Below are 11,583 nucleotides of genomic sequence, written 5' to 3'. Positions count from 1 at the left end.
TCCTTTCTCCTTGAGGTTGACATCTAATTGTAAAAGAATTATAACATGGTTTTATACTGAACATCCATTAAGATCTATGACTTGAACAGAAATGTTTATTTTCATGTAAGGGACCTAAGGTGACGACAGTGTCGTCTTGCAGGTTGGAGATGGGGTGACTTTCTGGGGTGACCCTGAAGAGGATGGCCATGCATTTTTTTTTTTTTTTTTTTTTTTTAGGCAAGGCAACCCTTGGTTGACCTCACAGATTGCAAGGACCTTATCAGCTTACAATCTATTATTTTTTAATATATTTTTTATGTCTACAGCACCTGGTCTTCCGAGGTGGTCTCCCATCCAAGTACTAACCAGGCCCAACCCTGCTTAGCTTCTGAGATCAGACAGGATCAGGCTTGTTCAGGGTAGCAGACCATGCTTTTTCATGCAACATAAACCAAATACTCCACTCCAAGCCAGGCTAGAGCTACACTGTCCAAAGGTAGTGATAAGCCACATGTGACTATCTAAATTTAATCAAAATTAAATAGTGCTTTAAAAAAATTGCTCTATTGGCACGATTTATACAAGTTATTTCACCCTTAAGTGGAAAACCAACAACACATAATTTATTGTAAAACTTATTACAGTAAAAAAAAAAAAAGTCCATTATAGAATCTACATTGATAATATGGATGTTCATTGTATAATTCTTTCAGTTTTCTATATTTGAAATTTTTCATGTTAAAATTTTTTTTCTAATTAAACAGGACTATAAATTCAGTTATATAAGCCACATATTAAGTACTCAGTAGCCATATGTAGTAGCCAGTGGCTATCTACTGGACTACACAGATACAGAACATTTCTATTGTCTCAAAGTTTACTAGACAGAGTGCTATAAGCCTTCAGAGACCAGTTCTTTCACCCTAAGGTCAGTACTCACTGGTCTTCAGGCAAGTGGATTATGAATACCAGAACTGCACTTTTAATGAGTGGGGGTTCAGATGAAGGAGTAACAGATACTAGAGCATGGTTACTGACAGGTGTAATGAAAGGTCAAGTCTATCAGAAAGAGGTTGAAGGGAACTGTGGGTGTATCTATATATTTACATTTTAACTCATTAGGAGTTAAAATGTAAATATATAGATACACCCACACAAACATATACACATTTAAGTCTAAATTTTAAATAAATTTTAAAGCTGAAAACTCATTTATTTCCCACAGACATACACAATATGTATTTGTGAAGCAAGAGTCCAGTAACAGATACGCCTGACTTGGGGTACTGACTTTACCTTTGAAACCCTTAAGGAAATTACTGCTTATACCAAAAAAACTGAAATGTAAATAATTCCTGAGGAGTTTATGTTAAATGTAAAAAATCCAGAATCTTCTGCAAATAACTTCTATAAGCACCAAAAAATAAAATTCTATCAGATATGGAAGAAATAAGGAAAGATCTACAATTGCCTTTAATGGATGGGAATCCTGCTACATATTTCTACCTGAAAGAACTTCTGCCATAGCATGTACCTATTAGAACAATTTTTTATTATCTTTAAAGTGAGTAAGAGACATAGGCTCCTGAAAAAAAACATTCTCGATCCAGGTTTTGATAAGTTTATTAGAGCAAAATTTTAACTGAAGGTAGTTTTTATTTACAAAATTTAATGTGTGTAGAAACTGTCCAACCCACTTGGACACAAGTGAAGATAACCATTAAGCCTGTTAATGTATTTTCTTATTTCAGTTTGCATACAAAAAATGTCTGCTTCACATTCATAAAAATCCCAAAATTGTAAATGACAAATAAACCCTCCCTACCCATCCCTTAATTAAATAGAAAAACAGCTTCAAAAAACGTACAATTTAGATTGGTTTAATCTTGAAATGTAATCCAATAAGACTAAAAACTAAACATTTCAGGTCCTGTACCAAATAGTAAAATACTCGAAGGCCTTCAGGATCCCTAGAATTTAAAAAGGTAAATGTTATTTTTTTGATCCTAGCATGAAACAACATAATTTTACAAATAATTCCTAAAACAAAAAAAACAAAAGCCTAAAACAATTAAGTTAAAGGAATTCAGGAGAATTTGCTTTAACTAAAATGAACATACTGAACAATTACCATATCTATCTTTTTTAAAAAAGATAAAAATAAAATTTCCGTCACTAGTATTCATTTCATACTTAAAATGTTTATTCGCTTATAAAATAGCTATGTATCACAAAATGTATAAAGTAGATAAAATTATAAAGATAGAAAAATAATACTTATAATAGTCATTCCTCACAGAATAGCTACAAATATTTTACTGTTTTTTTTTTTTTGATAACTAAAATCATTCCTTGTGCCCTTTATAACATTACTTTTTCCATTACATTTTTTAAAAATTCATATATATTTTTAGTTAATTGAACAATTCTCTCCATGGTATACATTTGGATATTTTCCCAATTATAAATAAGACTTCAATGACCATCTTTATGAATAATAGAGCTTTTTCATTATTTGAGAATATTTTCGCAGAACAGACACTCAAAAATGAAATTACTAGGACAAAGATGAGTGAAAAATATTAACGGCTTTTGAAGTATATTATCAAATTCCTTTCCAAAAAACACTGTCACTGTACCAGTTTATAATCCCAGTAGGATATGACTGCCACATCCTCACTGTGGGAAAACCGATAGTTTAAAAACATCTGGTCGGTCTGTATGAACATAGCCTTCTGTATCCAATAGTTACTATGCATTCCTTCCTCCCTCCTTTCCTCTGATAGATATTCATAGAGCATCTATTATATTCCAGGTACTGTGCTAATTTTGGAGGTATACAAGGTTCTCATGGAGACTATGTTCAAACCAGTAAAGCAAACAAATAAGTTAATACAATTCAGAGTGATAGGAATAAGAGCACTATGAGGACTTTTTAAAGGGAAAGAATGGAGAGAAATAACTGGAGGAAAAAAAGATTTTTCAAGTAGAGACAATAATATGAACTACAGGGACACAGAACTTGAGAAGGCATAAGTAGCTAAAGCCATTAAGCTATACTAGATTTTTTCCCTTTCTTTGAAGTATTAAACCCAAGGAGAAACATGATGTGGTATGGGGCTAATGAGGCTGGCATCCAATAGAATGTCTTTTAAATTTGTGACACTGTGTCCAGATTTTTACAAAAAAGTAGCTAATAAAACTTGGGCATTATTATACATAGTTGTCAGATCGTTTTTTGTTTGTTTGTTTGTTTTGAAAACAATAAAATACACTGCTACCTTCTTTGCTAAGAAGGCTTTAACGACATAAAAATCAAAATTGCATTTGTGTAATAAACTGATAGGGTGTCACAGAAAGAATCTTAGCAAACTGGTTACAGTTCCAAAATGAACCTAATAAATTTTATTACTTTAGAAAAAAGCTTTAACATACTCACTTTGACTGATTTACATCAATAAGAGAACCTATTTTTGATGTGGTAAAAGAAATGTGTTCATCTCCAATTACAATTTCAAGCTCCTGAAAAAAAATAAAATTAAGAAATATAGTTAACATAAAAATCCCTCCCAGAGATATCTGTATTCTTGCTACCAAGGTCTTCATTTTAGCTGCAAGTTTTCTAGCAGTCATAGAGAAGATGAGAAAAAAAACAAAAACAAAAACAAAAAACCCTCGATCTGTTAGACACAAACTATGTCCCCAATGTTAAGACCAATCAAAACTGCTTTCCAGAGATCTCATAAAGAGGATACTATAAAATGAATGACATACTGAAAAGTGACGTTCTTGTAACGTCAGTAAAAACTGAAAGCATCACTTTAAAGCACAATGGTGTAATAATATGGGTATAAGCCTATTTTTAATATAATAAATGCAAACATAATTACCCTTACCAAGCTCTAAAAATAAAATACATAATATTAATAATAGCACCGCCAGAGATTTTACAAACATTATCTGTAATCCCTAAAATGCACTTATCAGGTAGGCTTTATCAGCCTACTTTTACAACTGTGAAATCCAAGACTCAGAAAGCATTGGAAAAAACTTGTTGATATTTATAACCACCAATAAGTGATAGTACTGATATTTGAATCCTGGACCACGAGACTGAAAAACTATACATTTCGACTTCATAAAACAAAGAAATTAAGAACTAGTATAACAAACACAACATAATATAGATGTTCCTATTAGGCCATAATTATTGTATATTTTTCTCTACATTTTACCTGCAAATCTAAAACTAACAATTAAGAGGCTATGTCTGTGGTGATTTCTCAGGTTAAATACCAGATGTGATTAGACAGTCATAGTTATATAACTGATCAGAGTCTAATTTATGCAGTTTATGGAGAATTAACTAAGGTTCTCAAACGATCAAAAAATCTTTTACTTAAAGACCAATTTCTGGAGCATGCCTAATCCTCCCCAATATCTGAAACACATGACTATATCAAGGGGGTAGATGAAAATACTGGGCTCATCCTGAGTTTACGAGAGATAAACGGTCTACTGCTATTGTTTCTGTTTTTCAGTATTTATGTACATAGGCATAAAACAAACTGAGATCTAAATTTACTTTTTAAAAGGGTTTACAATGCATAAATATTGTTAACTATATTACCTTTGCTCTCCTAAATAATGTTTCTTTAAATAGAAGAGTTAAGTTACTGCTACATAGTGTCAGCATCTGTTAAGACTTCTCCACATTCTCTTCTAGTCAAAGAAAATGTTACCAAGTACAATCCTGGGAACACACAAAAGTGAAACTAAATGTTTCTTCCTCTAGGGATCATATTTCATTTCTCCAAGAGTTGAAAAACCCAGTTGAGAAATCAAACTCTTTCTACAGAGTGAAATTAGGCCTTGAGAGCTCTTCAGAAGCCCTTTGGGAAACATCAATTACTCTGAAGGGAATATGAGAGGCAAAGGCAGTGGTCAGTTTGAATGAAGAAACCAATCAAATCCCTCTTTGGGGCATAAAGATGCAAATAAGAGTTTTCGAATTTATAAATTTGGAGAAAGTAAATTTTACATAGTAAATGAAAATCTTAAGTCTTGAATTTAACAGCCATCTGTACGTATTCCTAATAAAAGTGATTATTATAGAAATTATTCATCATAGCGTGAAAACATCCTAACGTTGGCTGGGGTGACTACAGACTGTACAGAAATGTCTATATTTAGAGCTATGAATGGACTCCTTTACTACTAGGAGGCAGTGCAAAAAATGAGGCTAAGTGAAAAAAAATTAAGAGTGTTTATCAGGCATCTACTAAATGGAAAACTAAAAAATCAGTGAGGATCTAGTCTAAATTAAGAAGAAACAATTATACTATCAATTTTTAATATTTATTTACTTAAAGAATCACTAAATACAAACCTGTCGGCCAACCCTATCAGGAGGAGGCCACAAGGCATCATCTTCTTTTGTAATTTCACTGTCATCAATAATTCTCTTCAGTTCTTCCATAACACTCTTGTGTACATACGCCTGAAAATAAGTTATAATAAAAATTTTATAATGCCTCTATTTCCTTCACAACGCAAAAAGAAATAAGAGTTACAAATCCTAAATATTTAAATAGAATATCACGGAAAATTTTAATGCTGATTCCAAAGTACAAGAGAGAGAATAAGTCATCCTTCTTAAGATTTTTCTTCACTCTCTTGCTTTTTCCTTTAATATGTATTTTTCCATCTTCACATTACTTAGCCTGCTTTTAAAACCTTGTATACTGCCTTGGTGAAATGGGACTCAAATATCTCCAAGTGGTTAGTGGTAACAATACAAAAGCTATGAGATGAACAGAGACAAATACAAGTACACACTGCAGTCATCTGAATTTTTTCTTTTCCCTAGCTTTTGAGCCTTTTATTTAAAATTCATACTCTGTCTAAATCATGATTATCATTTTAAATAGTGAAAAGAGTAAAAGGACAATTTAATTATAAAATGAATTAAATGATATGTTCAAATGTGGGACTATAAATATATTCAGATTGCATTTGTTCTTGCAGATGCTAAAATTATAACTAATTTAAAGAAAATTCCTTTGCAATCTATAAATTGGCTTTTTTTTATATTACAGCCTTATGTGTACTTTTGTAAGTTCAATACAGATATGAGGAAAATGACTAAATGTAAAAAGTTAGACATTCGAAAAGAACCTACCTCTTTTCTGATCATGACATCATTTTTGTAATTACTGTTGTTGGCATATCTAAGCTTTCCTGTGGGGAGTGGAAAAAAATTCAATCTAAAACAGCAAAAACTGCTAAAAAAAAATAAAGAAATGACATCATAAGCAATTTTGAAGATAAAGACCACTTTATACTACTACAATTAAAACTTCTTCCCTCCTACCATAACATCAATGCTAGACATGTAGACACTCCATGATCTGCTTTAAATTAGCTGCAGTTGAAGCTAGTCAAAATTTTAAATATACCATGCATTTGATATAATTTTTAAATATTCCATGCCTTCATTATAGTGGGAAGGCCATTTTAAAGGCCCATTTTCTTAAGTTATGTTCTGAACTAGACAGGAAATCTGAAAAAGGAACAAACATTTCTTTTAAAGCTTATGTTTTATGTCTATATTGGTACTAAGTGATTAACCCAGAGCATTTAATCTAATCAATAAAACAACCTTTAAAAATGGGTTTTATTTTCTCACCTATTCGTAATTGAGAAAACAGTCAAGTATTTGTCCAGGGTCACAAAAGATTTAGATCTAGATATACTTCCTTCCAATACTCATGCTTTCCCCATCACTCCAAAATGTCCTTTTATTTATTTTCCTTCAAATTAATATAGGTGTAATAATATAGCAATGCTAATATTTTAAAATTATGATTAAGAAGCACACAAACTATGTACTGCTTCTGGATAAAAGTTGGCCATTTTGTTAGCTGATCTATATTTAACTTTAATCCATCATAACTTTTGTGCTCCCTAATGCATGCTTCTCCTCGTGGCTAAGTCAGCTGCCCAAGTACAGATACAATGTAGTCCTGGACCTCTAAAATAATCAGTTAGCCTAATGAAGCGAACCCCTAACGAATCACTATTACTGATGGAAGTACGTGAATAGTATGGTGTCAGATAAATGGATGGGAACTACTGTTTTGGCATAAAAACCTCAGATAATATTAGACTACTTAATTTATGTAACTGGCTAAAAGTGATATAAACACTTTTAGCTGAAAACTATTCATCAGCAAAGGCAATGAAAACAGTATCACATAAGGAAAGAACAGATGGAGAATTCAGATAAATTGGCTGCTTTGCTAAATTTAGAAGAGACCTGGGAGAATAAGGTTTCTAAATAATTGCAGAGCTGTAGTTATCTTGAATTCTGTCTGAAATGTCTGATACTCTTCCCCTTTCCTAATATGTGATCCTACCCTAAGTTTTCTTTCATGCTGTCACAGAACTTCGTCCATACTGCTTTATGGTTAGTTTCATGTCCGTGTTGCCCATCAAGATATAACCCCTTGTGGGAAATTAAAGTCTTCCTCATCATTGTACCCTTGATTTTTGTATTTACGTGCTGCCTGACACATATATAGTATGCATTCAAAAAAGAAAAGTCTATGCAGTTGGACCATTCTTGTTCCAAGAGTTCAATATACAAAAACACTCTCAAAGAGAATCAGAGTTGTTAAAATATGGCATTTGCTGCACATTTCATGGGCACCAGGCAGTTTTACCTCTCCTTCTGCTCATGCTGCTCTCACTGCGTTTTTCCTTCAAAGACCAAGTAGTAGGAGGAGGAGGAGGAGGAGGAGGAGGAGTAGGAGGAGTAGTAGTAGTAATAATAATAATAACCTGTTTCAAGACTCATCTCAATTGTGACCTTCTCTATGAAGCTTTCTCCACTCCTTCCTGTAGGACTAACCACTTCCTTATTTTTTACTAATAATGCATTCTTTGGAGAACAATTGTGTTTAAGCACAGACAACACATCATTACACTCATTCTTCTACACATTGTGCTCCCCCTTCAGAGCGGGCCTAGACATGTTTTTCTGGATATGTTGCCTTACATACAGCTCCAGAATGAATAAAATGAATGAGTGGGTAAATCCAAAAATTATCAGCCACCAAAAGATTTTAAGCATCCACTGGACTACTACATGATGAGGATGTTCTTTAAAACGTTCAAGTATTAAGTGGATAAACTGGATGCTTTAACGTCCTTTCGGGTGAGCAGACTCTAGGATGCTGATTACCGTAGATTGAACTTCGATCTGGCAGGATTAGCTTTGCTGAATTACACCGATTAACTATTCACAAAACCAATTTATGCCTCCTGTATTCTCAAGCTCCTATTTACTTCGGCTCTAGCAGTGGCCTCAGTCCCCACCGCACACTTCGCGCCCCCGCCCGGTGGCTCGCTCCCTCCGCCCGCTTCCCCAGGCCCAGCACCGCGCTAGGTGGCCGCGCCGGCCGCGGCTCCTCCGCTCACCGTCCGGCCGAAACTCGAACTCCAGAAACTCGTGTCCAAACTTGCCCTTGTGCCCTACATAGTAGCGCAGGTAGAAATCGCTGGCCATAGCCATTTTTGCCCCCCACAAAGCCCCGCCGAAGCGCTGGCCAACGTGCCTCCTGGCGCCCGGCAGTGACGTCAGTCGCTCAGATAGATGCGTCACTGCAGGCGCGTCCTCGCTGAGAGGCCTGCAGAGTCCCCAGGGAGTGAGGCCCGCAGCCCCGAGGGAAGGTAGCAGCGACTTGAACTTCGCTTTACTGGGGACGGAAGCATTCATGTTATTGTCATAATTAAGTAAATCATATTATATTAGCAAAGCACGGTAGTGTGAAAATGTGATAGCATTCTTATGGGCTTGCAAGTCGCATTTTTGGGTCTCTAATTCTTGCAGCATCTTAGGTGGGTGTGGCATTGCACCCTTTTAACTGGTGGGATGAGTAAAGGTAAAGCACAAAATCGCAATAATCGGGAATACAACTGTTTTCTGCTAGATGCCTAACATGGAGTTTTCTCCCTTGGGCAATGCTAGTTATCTGGCAACTTGAAGCTTGTAAATAATAGAGACAAAGTAGAAAGAATCCATCAGATGAGACGTCTGAAATTTTGAAAGGCACACTCAAACTGAAAATCCTGACAATCATGGTTTAAGAGATTTCCTTTTAATAGTGAAACTTGTTTCATTCAGTGAGGGCGAATCTTTAGTGGCCTGTGGAGTGTTGGCAATGTGAATTAAGATCAAATGGTTTGGCCCACGTTTCTTACCAGATAGAAATAAATTGGGGAAGGGAGGACTGCTTCCCTAATGGGTTTAGAAGATGGGCAAAAACAAGGTAAACTTTTACAGAAAGCCTGTTTTTCAAATATTATTGATATTATTGATCATCTTTTTACCAACGCACAGCTAATCCTATCTGCTGATGACCTTTAACCTTCAGTGAGATTTAGTAGAAAGAATGGCAGGAGGCCTGGGATTTATTTCCAGCACTTAACTTCTATCTAACCTTGGTTAAGTCATTGTCTCTTAGCCTGTTCATTGATCAACCAAATAAATAAAATATACTGCAATCAACTTTGCCAAGCTCACAGAATTGTTGAGAAGATCAAATGAGATAAGGCATGCAAAATAAGTTTTAAAATTTATATAGCATTATACAGTAAGTTTTAACAGGCATTCCTACGTACCAAAAATAGTTAGACACTTAATAAAAAGATAGAGCTTTTTGTACTTGTAATCTAGAAAAGAAAGCAAATGTAGACAAATATTAGGAAGCAAATGCTATAAGAATTTTTTTCAATGCTGGTAGTACAACTGAGGAAGAAAGCCACTTTATTGGGGAATAGGGGAAGTTGAAAGGGAAGTATCAGAGGCTAGGTGACAGGATGTACTATTTGAATTGGACCATGTGGGAAAAGTTAAATATATGTTCAGAGGGACAGAAAAGCCATTCCAGGCAGATAATAGCCTGAGCAAAGGCATAGTTATGTGAAAATGCATAATTGGGGAAAGCCAAGAAATTCAGTATAGTTAGAACATGGGGTTCATGAAAGTGGAATAACTAGAAAGGCAGACTGGGCCAGGTTATATTGAGTCTATATTAACAATTACATAACTGTCAATATAGAAGTCAACATTAACCATTGTATAATATAGAAAAATTATTCAATTCCTACTATAAGCTGCTATTATGGAAAATATATAAGAAACATAAACCACCATCCCTTACTTGGAGGGTGACTAACCATTCCAGTTTGCCCAGTACTGAGGAGTTTCCTGTGATGTGAGACTTTCAGTTTTAAAACCTGGAAAGTCCCAGGCAAACGGTGACAAGTCAGTCACTATACTTACTACAAAAATTATACACAGAAATCTGACCTTGGTATTCCACAGTATCTCTGAAAATACAGGCAATAATCCATTTGGGTTTTTTTTTTTTTTTTTGGTAGGGAACCTCATACAATATCTTTAGATTCCCTAATTCATTTTCTTCATATTTTTGGCACATGTGTTCATCTTTGTGCTTACCTGAATAGAACTACAAATACCAGAACTGTGACCATGTAAATAGAGCATGTGGAATGCATGCTGCTAAGATATTTATCTGTGAGTCAATTACTGTCTTTATCCCATTTATAGGTTCTGAGCTCAATAGTAATCCTCTCTAATCCTGTTTCTAAAATAAATATGAAAATATTTACTTAATCCTTTATATATTTAAGCAAAAACAAATAAAAAAAAGTCAAAACATGTATCTCTTGAATCATGATAAGGAATGCAAAGTGATATAAACACAGTGTTTTGTGATCAGGGATGTTATGTAAAAGATGTGGAAATGTTGTGAATGATTTTTGAGCACTTGAAATATGGCTAGTGAAACTGAGGAATTGAATTTTTATTTTAAAATGTTATTTGTTTGTATAAATTTAGATTTATATTTAAATAGCCATATGTGTCTAGTGGCTATGGTGTTGGACAGTAAGGTTATATGAGACCCATTTTATACCGTTTCCTCAGGCTGGAAATACCTAAAATATTTTTCAAATGTCGAAAAATCTGAATTTCAGGCTTCAAATTCTTCATGAAAATAAATGTTTGGGCTGCTTAAATAAAGCCAAATAAAGAACTACTTCCACCTTTGCTAATGCAACCTATCTATGGTTAGCATTAAAACACCCTTCTGAAGTTATTAAGAAATATTAACTTTACTTTCAACTGCAGCTGAAATTAAGGCTTAATGATTTAATCAAATCAATATTCATCTAATTTAATTTATCACGATATTCATCGATAAGTAATAATTTCCCACTAGAGTTTCTAAAAGTTTATTGCTTTCAGCTTCATGGTGATGGATCAAGTCAGAAGGCTATGGTGAGAGATGATTATTTCTTATGTGTTAATTTAGCCTTTTAAAATGTTCTGCAGATTTTTTCTAAGTCTAAAATTCTCTCTTCCTTTGATCTCTCTTGTCTGCTCTGTCCTCACACATCTTTTACCTTTTGCCTCACCATTTAAAATTATCAAATCATTCCTACTTATGACTTTCAGAAATATGTTCTGAGTTTCCTACGATAAACACTAAAGAGCATGGTTTTGTTTGGTTT

The 11,583-nt window shown here is 34.2% G+C and overlaps 1 protein-coding gene and 1 pseudogene across 3 annotated transcripts; both read right to left on the bottom strand.

Moving 5' to 3' along the window:
- Positions 1 to 299: 299 nt before the first annotated feature.
- LOC118614130 lies at positions 300 to 417 on the bottom strand (annotated as a pseudogene).
- A 1,170-nt stretch (positions 418 to 1,587) lies between these two features.
- MAGOHB (mago homolog B, exon junction complex subunit) lies at positions 1,588 to 8,632 on the bottom strand. Of its 3 annotated transcripts, none has more exons than XM_016156420.2 (5): positions 8,464 to 8,632; positions 6,164 to 6,222; positions 5,372 to 5,482; positions 3,422 to 3,504; positions 1,588 to 1,952 (listed from the first exon to the last, which is right to left on the bottom strand). In XM_016156420.2, exons 1-5 carry the CDS (start codon positions 8,555 to 8,557, stop codon positions 1,853 to 1,855), a joined length of 447 nt encoding a protein of 148 aa, XP_016011906.1. In that variant the 5' UTR covers positions 8,558 to 8,632; the 3' UTR covers positions 1,588 to 1,852. The 3 variants fall into 3 exon arrangements, with proteins under 3 accessions (XP_016011906.1, XP_016011907.1, XP_016011908.1); XM_016156421.2 differs by having other exon boundaries at positions 6,164 to 6,266; positions 8,464 to 8,613; XM_016156422.2 differs by having other exon boundaries at positions 6,164 to 6,263; positions 8,464 to 8,556.
- Between the last annotated feature and the right edge of the window lie 2,951 nt (positions 8,633 to 11,583).

The sequence above is a fragment of the Rousettus aegyptiacus genome, unplaced genomic scaffold, assembly GCF_014176215.1.
Source record: "Rousettus aegyptiacus isolate mRouAeg1 unplaced genomic scaffold, mRouAeg1.p scaffold_m13_p_2, whole genome shotgun sequence".
Taxonomy (NCBI): domain Eukaryota; kingdom Metazoa; phylum Chordata; class Mammalia; order Chiroptera; family Pteropodidae; genus Rousettus; species Rousettus aegyptiacus.
The sequence above is the reverse complement of the archived record's forward strand: the minus strand, read 5'-3'. Positions and strand labels throughout refer to the sequence as shown.